Here is an 18,896-nt window from a genome sequence, read left to right on the forward strand (position 1 = left end):
ATCTGACAATATAATCAATTAGAAATGTACATTTTGCTTTTCGAATTGAAGGAAAAATTTTACAAAAGAAGAAAAAAAATAAAAGTCTTCTTTGTTTTTTTACATTTTGCTGTAGTCATAGAGTTATATGTGGACCATCAATATTTTGTTGTTGTTAATTAATGAATGCGTTACAAGTTGTATGTTAAGTAAGTGAAATGGAGATCTAAGTAACTGGAGGCGATCTTCTAAATAAACCACCCTCTTATAAGAAGCGGGAATTGAATTGTTTCCACATTTGCGCCATTTCACTCTAGATCGAGCTACTCTTCTCTCTCTCATTTTTTATCTGTGAATTCTTTCTTCCCGTACTGCTACCTTATTTCTTCTCTCATCGTCCCTGATCACTCTTTTCCATGAAGAAAGCGAAAGTTCATTCCATGACAGCTGTCAGTCGAGCTGGCGTAGAATCTTCTGACGACATTTCGCAGAGAACTTCATGTGAAGGTTTTTTCATAAATTTTCCCTTGCAAACGAATTTATTCGTCATTATTTGTATTTATTCGCTGTGATTGATCTAAGCTTGATTCGCCAGAATCAATATAAATGCCAATTTGTTTTATCGAAGGTTATTCAAAATATTGTGATTGATTGATTCATGACAGGATCGATTTAATCTTTGCTTACAGCATCATCCGTGTTAGAACTGTCCGTAATTTTTTTTTTTTGAATTTATCTAGAACTGACCGTATTAGATTCAGTAATTTTCATCTCAAATTTGTACACTAATTGAATGATTTACAGGATTCGTCACAAACTGTTACTTGATTAATATGCGTAGTTAAGAGGATATATTCGTCACAAACTGTTTCGAGCTATAAAATTTTTTTTGAAAGATTTAAAAGTTTTTTTTTTAAAAACTTTTTTCACAACTGACAGTGTCAGATCTTCACATTTACAGGATCATATATAAATATTTAATTGAAAGATATATGTAGATTGCAGGATAAGATCTATATTATAGTGCTATGTTGTTCATTATGTAGTGAAAATGTATTGTTCATTTTACATAACACAGGATTCATCTTATTGACAGGGAATGTGAAAGCTAAAAAGCCGGCAAAGTACACAATAATCAACAACAAATGTAAAGTTGATGTGGCGATGAAGTGGTTCCACACAAAAGTGATGCACCTACTAAATGTGGAGCATCGCAAGTTGTTGATTAAAACACCATTCCTTCATCTGTTTGTTATTCCAAGGGGAGTTACCGCCCCAAATGCTATTCTGCATCACATTCTGTGTCTCTGGGATAGTTCGAAGAGCTTGTTCCGATTCCATCACAGGAATTTAATGCTTAACTCAAAGGAAATTTCCACTATTATGTGCCTTCCGAGTACTGGAGATATGGTAAATATAGCTAATGTTAGGTCAAGTCCAACAATGCTACGTCAGAAGTTTTTCCCAGGGATGAGAACAATCACAAGAATTCAACTGGAAAAAGTTATTGAGGCTGCTTTAGATAACAATTGCCCAGAAATGAATTGCCCGGAAAATGAAGTTGTTAGTTTGTTGGTGCTGTATATTTTCACTACCATTCTTTTCCCTAATACAGCTGGGTCTGTCCCGTTCCATTTATTTCCTTATGTTGAAAATCTGGATAGATTGTACTCGTATAATTGGGGAGGTGCTGTGTTTGATATGCTAGCTATGCATATTCCAAATGCTGCACTATGGTGTCATCTACAAGAATCTGACGAGTCAGTAGAATCCGAAGGGACAGAGTCGGGTTACCTTTCAGGATGTGCTCTTGCACTAATTGTAAGCTTCTTTTTGTTGCAGTTTTTATGATTACAGGATTTATCCCTTATGTTTATAGGATTCAACGCATAGTATTTTTGGATTCAAAATCTTATCCAATTTCAATTTTATAGGTTTGGTTTTTTGAGAGAATTCAGTTCCAAAAGCTACGCTGTTACACTGGGCACGTACCACGCTATTTAGACTGGGTTACCACTCTATCAAAGAAATGGTTCAGGAGCACTTTCGAAGACGAATTGGTTGGATGTGCGGTCTCTAGAGCTATGGATTATTTGGATCTGCAACCGTACGATTCTTTGTATCAGATGGAAGGGTTTAAAGCAGGACAATATTTGGAGTTGTTAGGTGATGAGGATAATCTGCGCAAATATCGAAATCAGCCACTCTCCAAGTTTATGCTAGAGATGTGTCCTATTTATATGAAATTTGGTGTGGTTCCCTGTGCGTATCTGAAAGATCAGATAGCAGACATCAGTTCGTATGTTTATCTGGAACGTGCACTTCCTACTTTAGATGACATTCCCCACGATGTCATGGATAGAATAATTGAAGAAGTGGATCAAATAGAGTTGCAATTTACTTCAAAAAAGAAGAAAAATTTCATGAAAACACGTAAGATTTACATTCCATGCTTTCATTAGAAAATCTAATATTGCTTTTTAAATCATCTTGCTTGTATTATGTTTAGCTGAGAACGTGAAAAGCATGTTGTATGAATTTTTGCAGCAGAAAAAAAGTTCCAGATAGGGAAATTGGAGCCTCCTAGACAAACTACCAATGTCATGGTCAAAACTCCTGTTTCTTTTCTACAAAAAAAGAAATTGGAATTTGGTAGTACTACACCGGCAGATTGTAAGAAATTTACAAAGCGTCAGAAAGGAGCTGTTGATGAATTGTTACCATCATTTAGTTTGGGTTTTACACAAAGCTCGCCAGAGTTAGAAGATCAGAAAGTGAATGAGGATTTTGTAACAGCAATGGAAGAACAGAATGTACCAGTTGAAGAGAAATCTGATTTTCTGAAAGATGTTTATGAGGGAAAAATTCCAGTGAAAACCGTTGAGCCGAATGATAAGGTATTGTGTTCTTCTTAATATAGTTTTCTTCTTTCCTGTTTGAGTATTAGTTTTAATTTTATATTACAGAATTGTTAGTTATACTTAGCAGAATCCAAGAGTTATGTTTATAGAACTGTTGAATCAATTTCAGGATAGTGATATTGAAGAAATAATTGTGAAAGAAAGAGTTGACAAAGGAAAAAGCCCAGAAGTGGTGGAATTGATTGTGGAGGTAAAGAATACACATTTCTTATAATTTCAAATTTACACATGATGTGCTTGCATAATGTAATTCATCTTTTTCAGTGAAAGGATGTGTTTGCATAATGTAATTCATTTTTTTCAGGGCAAGGATGTGTTTGAAAAGGGTGAGAAAAAGGCAGTGCGGAAAAAGAAGGTAACAACAGTTATTGAAAGAAAGAATCAGGCAAAGGGAAATGATGTTCGTGACAATGGACTACCAACTGAATATTGTAATATTGTAGTATCAGAACACTACACACCACCTCGTCCAAAGTTGCGATGGTTACAATTTAAAGATCAGTATGTTAGCCCAAGAAAGGTTGGACCGTTTCGGTTCAGAAAATTCGAAGCTGATTGGAATTTTTCAAACTCGTTGTTTTGTGATCGAGGTGACCAACACATTCAGAAACCCCCACTTCCCAAACGGTACATGTACCAACACAGGGAGAAGATGTCCTATGATGTTACAAGCATTTTGGATGATTGGTGGGTTGAAATAAAACAAAAAAAGCTGACAGACAATGAAACAGCTTTTGAGCACCGGATGGCCCAGCACGTTTATTGTCGTGTTCAATTCTTAAAGGATTTGTTGATGCCTGAGACAGATCTCTCGAGCGAGGTATTTTGTTATTTTTGAATTGTTTTATACTTGTTCATTTTAAATGTTAATTTGAATCTTCTTAGTTCAAATATTCTTTTATATTATATGAAGGTTGTTGACGTTGTGTTAAGCGTCATGCAAATGGATACTCCGGTCAGAGAACCATGGTTCTTCATATCACCATATATTGCTGTATGGTTTTTTTTTTCCAGATACAGAACTTAATTGCATAGGTTTGCAGATTTATATTATGTCAGTTTCAACGTTTATGTTTCAAAACTCAGGGACTATTTGCAGAATTTATATATTGTGTTTCTAGAATTATCTTTATATTGTTACAGGTTTGCATATCTTTCAGTGTTAGTTTGCAGAATTTATAGCTTATGTTTATAGAATTATATTTATGTTATTATAGGTTTACATATCTTTATTGAAATTGTCAGATAAGTTTTTATAGCCCTGTTATAATTACTATTGTTTTTTTTTGTATGTTATAATGCAGAATATCATGCATACGTATGATCACGAGACTGCTCTGAAAAATATTCCCCAACTTTTCTCCGACCAATTTGAGAAGGTGAGGTGGCTTTTTGTCCCAGTGTGTGCAAAGAACCACTGGGTACTTTTTGCTTATGAATTGAAACGGAAGCAAGTTCTTTACTTCACTTCTGCCGGGGAAACTAATGGAGCATACATCAATTGTGCATGGCATACAACCATGTGGATTGATTCTTTTGTTGCATGGCGTCTCCGTGAGTGCTTATTATTTAATATTTCTATGGATCAAAAATTATTGGATTAATGGACTGTTGTTATTAATGTTTATAGACTTATTAGGGTTTTTGATCTTTTCCAGGTGACCCTTCATGGAAGACACGTCTTTATGACTGTCAGGCATGTCCGAAACAAAACCGTTCTCATGACTGTGCAATATTCATGTTGCGTTTCATATACTGCCTTATAACAGATACTCCAATGAATTTTACTCAGGTAAATTTTATTTTCTATTTGTATTTGTTTTCTTATTGTAATTTCAATTTCTCAAAACCTATATGTTTTTGCAGGTGGACATAACTGGAGAGAGGGTTGTTCTTGCGATGAGACTTCTGTCTCATTCACAGAATATATTTCAGCGAATACGTAAATAGAAAAAGGGAGATGTCTTTCACCAAATTTTGGTGTTTTCACAAAATTCATAGACAGATTCTAGTTGTTTATAGGATTACATAGTTATAGGATTATATCGTTTTGTTTACAGGATTACTTTCATATAGTTACAGTATTTGGTTACTATTGTGATTACAGTTTGGACACTTGCAGAATAATTTTTAAAGAGTATGCAAATAGTGATTTGTATGATGTAAAATTGTTGTAATTTTTTTTTTCTTTCAGTGTTATGTTGTATATGTTTCGAAAAATGATGAAGAAATTTAAATTGCTAATAGAATAATTCATATATGTTTATAGGATTTAGTATATATGTTTATAGACTTTATTATATATGTTTATAGGATTTAGTATATATGTTTATATGATTTAGTACTGTTGAATCAATTTAAATTGCTAATAGAATAATTCATATATGTTTACAGACTTTACTGATAATGTTTATAGAATTTTTACTATTTTACTTTATATTGTTTAAGTTATCAATTTTTTTGTAGAAACGTAAATTTAATTTAATTTATTTTATTTTAAAAAAAAATTTATTTTGAAAAATGAAATTTTTTTATAATTTTTTTTAATAATTTTTTTCTTAAATTTTTAATTCACATAAATTGTTCACTAATTATAAAATCTGGTCCCCGTTAAAAAATTATAAAATCTGGTACCGGTTACAACTTCTAGAAGGTGGTCCCCATTATAACTGCTAGCTGTACTTTGATTGTACTTTCTTAGTTGACCACGCGGTTTGGACTGATTTCACGCGTTTTGCTTTGGACGCACGCGGTTTCATATGTCTAACATCATTTGAAGTTGTTTACAGAATTATTTGCATCATATTACCGAAGCTAATATACTTGTTTACAGGATTAGTGTTAAAGGTCCGGGGATTTTTGGGGGACTGATGTCCGGGGACTATTAGCTGCTTCCTTGTTATTATTGTTGTTGTTAGGTGTTGAATGATTGTAACAGTGTAAAAAAATTATAATAATATAAAATTGCTTAACAATATAATCAAATGACCTAAACTTGACCTGTATTTCATATATATTATCGTTCTTTTTTTCCTGAAATATGTAGATAACTACGATAATGAGCAAGCTTCTAAAGTCTAAACAGTTTAGTGGCATTCAGTGGCAATACGGCGGAGACAGAGATGCCGAGGTAGGAACAAGATGGACCAAAAATTTAGGGTATGACTTAACTTTTTATGTACAGCAATATAGTTATAGACATATTTTACAAAACTAGTCAAGTGCCCACGCTACGCCGTGAGGATTGAAAATCTGTTTTGATCACTTTTTTTAAATGTGATTAATTTAAAAATTAATTGTATAATTATGTATTAGTGAATAATAAAAGCAAATAAAAAATTTAGTGTTTTTGACCCTAAAAATATGCCAAGATTACAATTTTTTAAAATAATAGTCCTTGGGTCATTCACATAAATTATTAATTATAGGTTGTATTTAAGTACATGAATTAGAAAATTTTCTAAAAAATACATTTTTGTCCGTATATTTTCATTCCTACGAAATCAAATAAATGTGTGGCTATCAATCTGTTTTGTCGCTTAGCGCCAAAAATAACTCCATCCTGGGCATAATAACTTCTTTTAAGCTATAATTAATCAACAAATAATGGAGAAGTGTTTAATTTGAATTTATTTTTTTCCTATTCTTTACGAAAATGCTTTTAATCTGACACCATTAAATAACGAAGGAAAAGAGGAAAAACCCAAACAAAAATAATTTAAATAAAACTTCTCTAGATGGATCGAGTAAACAACTCCACCGTGAAATGTACAACTATCTACGTCAATAGCACGGTTCAAACCAATTCTACCATCAAGCCAATCATACTAAACCACGCAACAGTTTGGAAAGAATGTAAGAAACTTTCAGTGAAATTAAAAATAAACTATTTTTAACCATACAAAACGAATGAATGAGAATTTTGTATGGACCCGGTTCAAACGATATTTGAAGGATGGTCCTACAATTCAGTTAAATAACCACTGCTTCAGAAAGAAACCACGTTTAAACAACGGACTAAAATGAAAGCGACTTTTAAAGGATCCCTATATCTATTGGCTAGATCCAACGGTTAATAGATCACCAACTCGGCGTCTATGAATTCGAGCTGCAGGATCCATCTTGCCCCAGGCGCGTTCGATCATTGACCGACCGAAATCGACCCTTCAAATACGAATTCGATTTCAAAAGGTGAGAGGGAGAGAGATTTCAAAAACGCGTCGTTGCGTCGGGACTCGGGAAGGAGACAAGGAGAGGCGTGTCAGAAAGAAAAAATGCGTTTCATGTAGCGGGTAGCGGGTAGGTATATAACTAAATTTGGTCTTCTACATGCTTGACAACATGAAACAGTTGTATAAAATCAAAATTATTTATTAAAGGTGAGATTGAGATCTGTTTTGGTGAGTGGCTGAGATTTATAGAATGAACGGCTCAGATCTTCTGTTGACAGATAGAGGGTTGGATCCCAAAAAAATATGCCTGGTATTATAGTAGTGAGGATGAGGATATTTTGTTCAATGAAGCATAACACTTGGAAATTTAAGTATATTTATACAAACTTTTATAATCGGAAGTATAATTTTAAAGGTAAATTATATAAATATTGTGACTAGTCTCTATTGGCCCCTTCTCTAGTTACAAATTTTTGTAACGTTATTATTATTTTTTCTTTTACGAAGTCCAAATTAAGATAGCACATTTGTATACATAATAACACACCACAATAATTACCTAACTGCCGAGAACAGATTTTTTATTTTTCAGAAAACCTATGGACTTGTCTGGGAAACATGTTTCAACAATTTCAAGTTCAAGGCTGAGTTTTTTAAATTGATGTCAATTAGAGCCCAAAAGGCCCGATATATTAATATCTCCTAACAGGAGAAAAATCTCGCAGAAAACTTTGACGACACGGAAAGTAAAAATCTATTTCTTGCTCTCATTGATTCCCCTGCTCATCATTTCTACTTGAAACTGTTCGCCTGTTTAGTTCAGGTTGGCAAGGACAGATGGTGATTACTTCCACAAAGCATATTCTCTCTTTAAATCGCGTGAATTTCTCTACTAGATGTTCTTTAGTAAATGAATTTTCGAGGGTAAATTTGGGGTTTGGATTGTGGGAAAGAGTGAAAAGAAAGCAAAAGCGCTGTTCTCAATCACCGCTATTGTCAAAAAAGTCTCCATTTCAAGGTACTTGCCTGTTCTTCAGCTTTACTTTCAACTTTCAAGGCTTTTAATTTTTGTTGGAGTAATTTTTCTGTGTTAGAATGTTAATTGATGGGAGAAGTTACAAGGGACAAATTTCCTTGCTCAATATTTGATTATTTTCTCATTCCTTATCCCTGTCTAGCTAAATCTTAGAACTAAGATTATAGGTATAGAACAGAACCTGATTTCAGATGAACAATCGCTGAGTACAATTTACTTGATTTCAAGTAAATTTTGCAATCTTGGGGCTGGGAAGTAAATGAGAAAAACTAGTTTATTCCCAAAACTACCTGTTTGACTGGAACCAGAATTTGCCCCTTATAAACTGTAGTAATTGTTCCTAATTAGTTACTAATTCTCTGAATAAATAATTATGATTCAATCTTCCCTTCTAATTTATAGGAGGTGGGCCATTATGCTTTGGGAAGTAAAGCCTCTGTTTTACTTCCGCCATATTTTACTATTTTTTTTTAGAATTTTTGAAAATCACTGTTTTTTTAATGGTCTTCTGAACAAAAGTGATTTTCAAAAATTCTAAAAAATAAGTGAATTTTTTCCAAAAAAAATGTAAAATTTGGTATTCAAGCACATTGAAATATGGAGATCATGTTGAATGGTTGGGATCAACTGTTTGAATTTTGAAAATGAAGATATGGGCGGGAATTACATCAACCTCTTTACTTCCCAAAGCACTGTAGCCCGCCTCTAGTTTATAGTATAAGCCTGATAATAAATGGTAAAAATTGTCAGATTTTCAGGCTTTCGTCAAGCCAGCATGTCTCGTACCAGCTGAAGAGCCAAAGATACATTCCCAAAATGCTCCCAAGGAAAATTATTACCCCTTAAGATTGGCACAATCTAACTCATTTTACATAGTTGAGCTAAGTACCAGTAGAGATTTTGGGTCTGGCTTGAGTGACCTAAATGCTGCTATGTTGCTGTGCTTGGTTGATTTTGAAGGAAACTCGATTTTGCAAAGAATACCATCTATTCCTTATATGGACAACTTTGAACAAGAAGGAACTGATTTTGTGGAACGGGTACCCTTTCAGCGGGGTATGGTTGATACCGTCACATTTGAGGGTCCCAAATTGGGGGAAATTGTGGCTCTTTGGATTGGCCTTGAATCAGGTACTGTTTATCCTATTTTAGTAAAATTGTATTTGTGCCCCTTATAACCACAGATACTTTGGATACCACATGTAGCCTGCAAAATGAGAAATATTATCTATATAGATTCCAGAAAAACTCATTTGTTATTTAATCCCTTCTTTTTTTGTAAAAATGCTATAACTTCAAATGTGCCTCTCTTATAGTATGGGGACTAGTATCAGCTAAGAATGCGTGGATCAGGTAACAGCTAAATTAAATGTGAAAAATAATTGATATGGCATGTATTATTTTGTTGTGTCATATATATGTGATATTTTCTTATTTTTCAAGGTTACACTGATATTTGTTATTTAAGAGATATCTGTCATAGTTTGAGGGTATGGAAGGGTACACATTTGCTGCTTCTTTATTTCCCCTGTGATGTTTTACTTGGCCTAATATAATGTGTTTCTTCCAACTACTTGGAATTAATTTAACATCTCATTTATGCCATAAAGGTTAGGCTCATGGAGACTAGATGCAGTTCAGCTAACTGTCCTTGACTCACTGTCAAAAGACCAAGCCCAATCAGAAAAATTGCAGTTTAACGGTGTACAGTACAAGTTTGATACAAGTTCAATATCTCTTGGAGAAGGGGGTGTTTCTATTGCCGAGCTAAGACCTGCTCTGACAACTGAGTTGCTAGGAGAAGACATGTCTTCTTTACTACCTGCAAGTCCAGTTACATCAAACCTAACACCAAACAAGGAATCAAAGGAACAAAGTATGAGAGAGTATGCTGATCTCAAGTTCTCTCTACTAAGCTATGATTTGGTCCTTGTTTTAATCGGTTTCACGGTGTTGACTTTATCGTCTTATGAGGAGGAGGCATATGCATTTTTATTTGGTGGTTTTTGTGGGTTCCTTTATTTAGTTCTTTTACAGAGGTCCGTTGATGGAATACCCGGCCCCGAACTATACCCTGAAAGTGGTAATGCGCAAAATTCTACGAGAAGGCCATTGTTGGTGCTGGCATTGGTGATTGCCACAAGTGCAGTTTTGGTAAAATATGGAAGTGGAGATGCGAGTTTTGTGTTGACACCGGCTGAGTTATTTGTGGGTGCTGCTGGCTTTTGGGCCAGTAAAGTCTCTGTTCTTCTTGCAGCATTTAAGCCAATCAAAAGGGAATCGAAGGAGTGAATCAATGCGTTGTGGTATCGTTTGGTAGCAGAAAAGCGTTGAAAATTGTTAAAAACTTTGCTGAACAACTTCGAATAGCGTCGGAACAGCTGGAGAAGCATTCTTCCAGTTTTAACTAGCAATAATTATGTAAGCATGTAATTTAACATCATAGTTGTGCAAAAGTTTGTATAATTCATCTAATTATGTAGTTTGTAACAAATTGTGATTATAAAACTCTTATTTTTTAGATTTCTTTCATTGGTAAATATTATAAAAAATGAAAATATGATTCAGAGTAATAAAAATGCGAATCCTCTCAATTTATTTTTCTTAGTTCAATAAATTAAATCATTTCAATTACTTACTAAAAAATTATTATTTAAAAGATGAGTGAATATTAGTCCTTAAATCAATATATCAGTACACCAGTTATGGCATATCTAGTGATTAAAAGTTATGCTGATGTTGTAAACACACTAGATGTAACTTTTCTGATGTACTACTCTTATACTCTTATGTGCTTAATGAAATATATGACTACGGGTGGTTTGACCCCAAAAAAAAAAAAAGTTATAGCGAGAGGCAATGAAGCTAAACTATTTTGGTATAGTATAGATTATTCTTTCAACTAATATTTTACAGTTTTATCCAATAACAATTCTAATCTGTTCCTAATAACATTGTTTTACCACTTTTTAAAGTTGTTCTTATAAATAATACTAGTTTGGCACTACTATCAAATGGTAATAGCACTGCTCAAATTTAGATTTGGTTTTTGTATACCAGGAATTTATTTGCTTCAGTTCCGCGTAGAAGTACCTGTTTAAATCTTACGAGATGATTGGATTTCCTTTTATATTTTTCTCTATTCTAAATACTTCAATTGAATGGATCTACACAGACGATTGGCGTTCCAAATAGATATGAGCAGTTTGTGATTGTTCTTCAATTAGTCCTTTTAATTGTGTCGTAGTTGCCCGGCTAAGTACTTACCACCAATAATTGCTTCTAATCAGGTGTAGTTCCAACAATCTGATCTTATATAAAAGACCCAGATTCTGTGCGTGCTCTTTTCATTTCCCTTTAATTAATGAGCATCCAAAAACTTTCATTCTCTTTTTGCCACCCCAAACAGCCTTCAGTCCTCTTATTCGTCTTTGAATTTGTTTTGTTTTTCCTTTCATCGTCCTTTAGTTGTGCCTTATTAGCCACTGTAACGTGCATCTATGCCATGCTGTTTATCAATAATAACCAAATAATATTGAAAAGCTACACAATTTCCATTATGAAAATATTAAAAAGGTTGGTGAATGCTATCCGCTTGCTACCTCGTTCTTGTGGAAAAATTCTTGCAGAGTGGCATCTATGTTTTCAGTTCAATGGATATTATATAATTTTTGTATTTATATTAGAATTTGGTGGTGGTCTTGCAATTTTGGGCATTTTTTTTTTTTGTAAATTCTTTTTAATTCTAATGGTGACTCTTACGGGCTTGCATGTAAGAACAAAAAAAAACAAATCGACTTGTATAATGTAAAAAAAATTCCAATTAATAACCAAAGAAAAAAAGGAAACTTGAAAGAAAGTTTGTAACTTGGCATAAATCACGAGCCTAAAGCCCAGTTTAGTTAGGTCTCCTGTAAGAAGCGAGAGAGCCATAAAAATGTCGGGTTTTGTGAGGCCGTAAATATCGGGTCGGGCGCCAATCACCACGATAACTCTAATCCAATGTTCTCGGTCGCCTTTCGGCGCCAGTCGCCGCCGTATCTTCGCCGCATCCTCTGCTTTGAACTCTTCTCCACCGCCACCTCTATTGGTCCCTCCGACAAATCGGATCCAATTAGACCCGACCCGCCTCCAATCCGCATCTCCCAGACCAGCTCTGCTGGGCGAGGCGTGTTTGCCACGCGACCGATCACCGCCGGGGAAACGATCCACTCCGCCAAGCCTCTCGTCACTCATCCCTCTCTCTCTCGCCTTTACGAAGTAATGCACCTTTTCATTACATTCTCGCCACCTATTCGTTTTGGTCTCTTCTAATTTAGCTTGAATTTGGGTTTTAGGTTTGTTATTATTGCCTGAGGAGAAAGGAGGGAAAGCATGATGTGGTCCCCGGCTTGTACTATTTCTGTAGCGACAGCTGCCGAGAGAAATCTATGGTGTGAACTTTTTGTGTAATCATTAATCTCTATAAAAAATGTGTTCCCTTTTCTTTCTTTAATCTCACCTCTAGGTTATCTTTCTTCATACATTTATTAGGCATTTCATGAAGTTGAAAGAAGAGGAGATTGGTCGATGTTCAACGAACACTGCAGGTTATCATATTGAATATTAATATCATTTTAATTTATAGATCTTGTGGTCATTGATCACATTGATAGCTGCTCTTAACTTATGAAGGAATCGAGGATTGAAATATCCTTTGATGGTGAAGCGGCTGGCATGTATGGTTATGTGTGGGGCAGTGTCATCAGACGGCCTTGATATACTCCAGCCAGCCCTTTTACACAGGGAGATGCTACCTGAGGTGAGAATAAGTTTCGTACTCCTACAAAATTTTGTTATTTTATTTGACTATGATTGCAAACTTAGGTTGAATTTTCTGATAACTTTTAAATTGAACTATGTAGATGGAGGAGGAGTTTAAGTTGTTGAAAAATGCATTTAAAAAAATTAACATTGCTGATGAGGTGATGACATGTATCCTTTCTCCACATTACCATTGCTGATGAGGAGGAGTTTAAGTTGTTAAAGACCCTCATCCCAGAATTTTACAATCTATTATAACAAGGAAATAATCATTGCAAAGTACAGTGGGTAAACTATGGAGGTCAACAACCAGTTTTTAGCAAGGGTACTATCAGAATTTGATTTTACATTTATTGAATATTCAATGATAGGTTAATGGTTAAATGTCAATTGCACGAAGAAGAAAAAAAAATGTGAATGCAGTAGTTTGTTGGTAAGGGTTCAATTTCTACTATTGTATCACACACATTGCAGAAAAACGACAAATATTATTTATACAATTATACAACTGAAATGTGCAGTGTACTAATACATGAGGGATCTGATGTGAAAGATTTTTCGTGCCAAACAGTCCCAGTGTACTAATGAAGAATTTAGTTTATCATACAATGCCAATCGTGATGGTTGCCAAAATCAACATGCAGTCAAATTTCTTAGCTGCAACCACTCCACCTTATTTTTTCCTGGTGTAAAAAAGTTTGCAATAGGTGGAGTTATCTTTAACCACTCTAGTCCTCAGCAAAGAATGGTACATTAATGTGCTAGCAAGGATACGAATAAATGCATTCAGAATTGAGTTACCTTGTGGTTCATATGAAGATCTCCTCGCATCAGCAGTTGCGTTGGTTAGCGATGATGCGGCAGTTGGAAATGCTGTGTACATCGTTCCCTCTTTTTATAACCATGATTGCGGTATATTCTTTTTTTCATTGGTTAGATGTTTTGTGTTATTTGACTTTATTTTTTAGAGTAAACAGTTCTCTCTCTCTCTCAGATCCAAATACACACATAGTGTGGGTGGACAGCTCAGATGTGAAGATAAAGGCTCTACGGGATATTGAAGAAGGTGCATGCATACATGAATAAATATTCATCTATTCATATTTATTTTCATGCTCTTTAATTTGAGAATCTGTCACAGGTGAGGAGCTCAGAATCTGCTATATTGATGCTAGCATGAATATAGAAGCACGGCAAAAGATCCTTTCAGAAGGCTTTGGTTTTCATTGCAACTGTCCCCGTTGCTTGTCAGGCGAATAAGACTGTCTGTCTGTCTCTCTCTCTATTTTTATTCTACTTCTGTTTTCAGACTTGAAGGAAGCTTGTTAGTTGTTGTAATAATGAGTATGTACGGTCAATGCTTGCAGTAGTGTAGATTTCTGTTGCAACACTTTCCACAGAAGAGAAACTCTTCCATGGAAGAATGAATTGCCTAAAAGGGGAATGTAAGCAGATTCGATGGAGAAATCAGATTGAGAATAGTAGGGGAATGATATTCTGGGAAATTTTATAAAATGTCATGCACGAGGAGAAAAGACATCAGAAAGGGAATGCTAAATTTGAAAATTCTACAAAGTCTCTTGTGGGAAAAGATCGCAGAGATTTTGTTTATTTTGATGTAGGTAATACTGAAGCACTGAACTGATAAAGATGAGTTGATGGCAACATTTACTCTATGTGATAGTGGAGTTGACAGCAGCTTTTCCCGTATAGAAATTAAAGTCTAATTAGTAGAAAATATTTTGGGACTTTCGTTGATTATTTTTTAGAGCATAATTAGTAGAAAATAGTTTGGTACTTTCGTTGATTATATTTTTAGAGCATTGTTGTGGACTTGTGATGTTTATCAAAATTACTATCTTTTGGTTCCCAATAACATTTTAGCATCGATTTCTGAACATTTAACGAGAGATCATTATACTTTCATCATTAGAAATTGGTGAACACTGTACAAAGCCTATTTCCAATGTACAGCCGTCTTAGATGCATTCATTAAATCTGTAACATGTCGCAGATTTAAATTTGTTACACTCGGTGAAGTGAAAAAAGGGAAGAATTTCGTACATTTGATCAGTGGTAACAGACCTCAGCGGCTCAGCCCAAAAAATAGTCTATTACTACATTATAGAATTGAGAACAAACTTTGAAATTGGATTCTCACATAATGAACTTGTGGGCCCAGCAAAATATGTTCAACCTTTTTACGAAAGTCTCGTCAACTAGGGAGGAATTAGGAAATAATAAATACGAACTAAGCAAATGAAAGAAAATAAAACAAAAAAAGAGGATTGTTTTCGTCTCAGCTTATGAAGTGTAGCCTAGGATTCATTGTCAGTGAGTCGAGTCAGCCTTGATCCCATGATCCTTTTATTTATCATACTGACCCCAAAACTTATTTATACGCAGGCCCCTGCTTCCAATTCAAATTGCATTAACTCTTTTGACTTCTAAGAGGACTCCCATATCTGGTTTGATTAGATCTGGTTTCAAAACCAGCAAGGATGTATCGCGCATAATCAATCGACATCAGTTTAGTATGGTATACATCAGTGCAGCCGATTATAACCAAACTGTACCACATGAGACTTACTTCCAACTCAAAAAAGCAATTAAGCTTCAACTTTTTTACAATACTTCTGTACACATGGCTTGATTGGTTAATAGATTCTTTTTTTTTTTTTTTTTTTGATTAGAAACCCGTAGGCATGGATTGATTAATAAGAATTTCTTACATACTGGTACTAAAATTAAAGATTAGTTCTGGAAATAAAACCCGACTACTAGCTACTTATACAGGAATAGTCCTATTAGAGGGAAATTAAAGCTACCTAAAGATAACGAAATTATTGAAATTATAAAAGCTGACTAAATTCTACTGATCTTTCACTAGTCTTGTTGACCCAGTGATTCTCTTCTCTCAGGTTGTAGTAAAACGCTGCTCGTTGATTCTCTCTTGTATATTCAGACTTTGTCTGAATTCTGTGCTTGGGTACCCTGTGAACACACTCTTTGATCTTCTCACCCAGTTTGCCACACGGTGAGCTTCTTGTACTGCCTCCCTGCGAATTTGTTGGATTCTAACCCTGTGTTGTACCTGCTGGTACAGTCCGATGCACTGTGCTACTACCTCTGCTGCCTTCCAATGTGGTAGATCATCTAATGTACCGAATTGCACTGCTGCCACCAGTGTTTTGCAATCTCCAAAACAGATGTATTCCTCCATACCACCCTGATGTTGCCGCTCCACTATATGAGTCAGTGTCCAGTGTAGTGCCAACGCTTCCGCCTCAATTGGGTGGTGTGCCCTTATTGCTCCTGCATGTATTCGTACCAGTTCCCCTATGCTGTTGTAGATAACAATTCCAATACCCGCATTTCCATTTTGATCCCATGATCCATCATACATAATGGTGAAATTGTTTGGTGGTACTGGTATAGGTAATGCAATCCTTTGTGTTACATGATTGGTACTTTCCTCTGTTGCCCCTTTCATCTCCATTGCTCTTTTTAATATCTCCTGAGGTGTATTCTTCTTGCTTTGAAATATTTCTTCATTTCTAGCTTTCCAAAGACACCATAGGAGATTTGCAAAGAGAATTGTTTGTTCCTTATTCAAAGCTTGTGTGATATGTAACAGTGCATTAGGAAAACACATTGGTAATGTATCAACTCGCAGACTAAAGGGAGAAATGAACCAGACTGCTCTTGATAGGTTGCAAAAGAAAAGCAGATGCATCACAAATTCGTTTTCACCCTGGCATCGGGGGCAATTTGGGGAGATTGCTGTAATTCTGATATGTAGAGCCTGTACCGTAGGCAGCCCATTGTGTAGTGCCCTCCAGATGAAAGTTTTGACTTTTGGTATGACTCCACTCCAGTCCCACAGCTTCTTCCACATCTGCATTTGTGCTTGGTCATATGCTGGTGTAGTGAGGCGCTGCTGACATAGTTTTTCATACCCCTCTTTTGTTGTATACTTGCCTTTCTTGCTTGGAGACCATATTAGCCGATCTGCCAATAAAGCCTCCAGTCTCGGTTTTTGTGCATTTTGCATGATCTGTTGCCTTGGTTGGGTCCCCATAAGCATGGTTATCTCATCCTCCTTCCATTTGTTATTCTCTTGATCAAATAGAGATTGTACCGTTGCATCTCTTTGTTTGTTCGTGAGTACTCTTTGTGGTGTCCATGCGTCGTACCATGGTTCATTCAGTGCTCTGATTAGTTCCCCTGTGCCTATCTGCCATTGCATCTCTTGTAGGAAAAAACCTTTCAGCTTTTGAATTGCTCTCCAGAAAGGGCTTACCCTGGTTGTTCTTTTTGTTCCCCACAGACCACCTCTTGAGCAATACTTAGCCTTCACCACTGGTACCCATAACCTGTCACTGTTTGAGGCTACTTGCCACACTGCCTTCAGCACTAAGGCTTCATTAAACAATTTTATGTCCCGTATTCCCAATCCCCCTTGGTTAAATGGTTGACATATTTTTGCCCAAGCAATAAATGACATGAATCTCTGCCTATCTATTTTCCCCCAAAAGAATTTCCTCATGACAGAATTGAGATCATTTGTTGTCTTGGTTGGCAATAACATGACAGCCATATAATACACTGGTATAGATTGTAACACGGCTTTGATGAGCGCCAATCTTCCTGCATGTGACAATAGGCCAATTTTCCACCCTGCTAACCTTGACGAGATTTTCTCAAACAGCAGGTTATGTGTTAGGTTAAGCTGATGGTCATTTTGTGATGTTATAATGCCAAGGTATTTTTCACTATCCTCGGCCTGTTAATAGATTCTGTGATGTTATAATGCCAAGGTACATTCAAGAAACCTAAAGGGTTAATAGATTCTCAACATCCAAAGTAAAAGCTAAAATAACTGGGCCTACGGGCAATTCTAAAAAAAAAAGAAGAAGCTAAAATAACTTTGTAAATAATTTTCTTATCAATGCAAAACGTTGGCGGGCTATCAGCCTCCAACCAAACAAAAAAAGCTAAAACAACATGGGAAGGAAAAAGAAAATGCTAGTGTACCGTGAAAGAAGTCTAGAATAAAATGCAGCAAACCATTGACCTATAGCATACCACAAAACCTTTTGTTGGAACTGAGATCAGAGGACTAAGAATCTGAGATCAGCCATGATTAAGTCGCTCAATCATGATTCATGATCAACCATTGAACCTTTATTAGTTGGAACTGAGATATTCATGCATGCTTTAATTAATATATATAAGGAATGATGCACTGTCTAATGTGCCGAACTGTTACATACCTAGAGAACAAACAGCATCAAAGAGCAAAGAGGGCTCACGATTTCCTTGCACGATCTATATCGCTCTCATCATTACTTTTTTTTTTAATGACTGGCATTTGTTTGAATATTACAATTACATTCAATGATTTTCTAGATTTGTAAACATCACCCGACAGTTTTTGCACAAACATCTTTTGAATAACAATAACAATTTCATAAAAGCAGGGACAACTCTAGCAAAATTAACTAAGTCGCCCTTTGTGTTTATTATATTCTCAATTATCACTTATTCTAAGCCTCAACATAAATGGTTATTTGAAGCACATCTTGCTTTTTCAAAAATTATAAACTGCAACAATAAAATCAAAAGCTAAGTAATTTTACAGTTTTCTTTGAAATTGTGCTGACACTGTTCTCTGTTATGGTAAGCCACACGGCTCTTTCTATACATGTTATCTACATCTTTTGCTATCATACAATTTCTATAGCTACTTAATTAGGTTGGATTTTTCTTATTGAGAAATAGGCGAATGTGCAATAATTCATACATTTTGAGGTTCAATTTGTAACACAACTGAGCAGTAGATGTAGGCCGTAGACCACATAGTCTTTTTTATTGAGCCAACATGCATTAATATTGGATGACTAGAGAATAAAAATCATCATTAGTCTACAATCTTTCTTAGCAATTATAAAGCAGCAAACCTTATTTTTATTCAGTGTGTGT

General features: G+C 35.2%; 2 protein-coding genes across 3 annotated transcripts; both read left to right on the forward strand.

Moving 5' to 3' along the window:
* Window positions 1-7,850: 7,850 nt before the first annotated feature.
* LOC144559673 (Lipase/lipooxygenase, PLAT/LH2 family protein) lies at window positions 7,851-10,640 on the forward strand. The gene is made up of 3 exons (XM_078308771.1): window positions 7,851-8,090; window positions 8,859-9,239; window positions 9,724-10,640. The coding sequence occupies exons 1-3, from the start codon at window positions 7,910-7,912 to the stop codon at window positions 10,398-10,400; spliced, it is 1,239 nt and encodes a 412-aa protein (XP_078164897.1). The 5' UTR covers window positions 7,851-7,909; the 3' UTR covers window positions 10,401-10,640.
* A 1,403-nt stretch (window positions 10,641-12,043) lies between these two features.
* On the forward strand, window positions 12,044-14,708 carry SDG38 (SET domain protein 38). Of its 2 annotated transcripts, none has more exons than XM_078308650.1 (8): window positions 12,044-12,368; window positions 12,446-12,541; window positions 12,642-12,697; window positions 12,783-12,909; window positions 13,013-13,082; window positions 13,644-13,788; window positions 13,906-13,977; window positions 14,053-14,708. In XM_078308650.1, exons 1-7 carry the CDS (start codon window positions 12,111-12,113, stop codon window positions 13,970-13,972), a joined length of 819 nt encoding a protein of 272 aa, XP_078164776.1. In that variant the 5' UTR covers window positions 12,044-12,110; the 3' UTR covers window positions 13,973-13,977; window positions 14,053-14,708. The 2 variants fall into 2 exon arrangements, with proteins under 2 accessions (XP_078164776.1, XP_078164774.1); XM_078308648.1 differs by having other exon boundaries at window positions 12,053-12,368; window positions 13,644-13,823.
* Window positions 14,709-18,896: the final 4,188 nt, after the last annotated feature.

Source organism: Carex rostrata, chromosome 9, assembly GCF_964058835.1.
Source record: "Carex rostrata chromosome 9, lpCarRost1.2, whole genome shotgun sequence".
Classification (NCBI taxonomy): Eukaryota; Viridiplantae; Streptophyta; class Magnoliopsida; order Poales; family Cyperaceae; genus Carex; species Carex rostrata.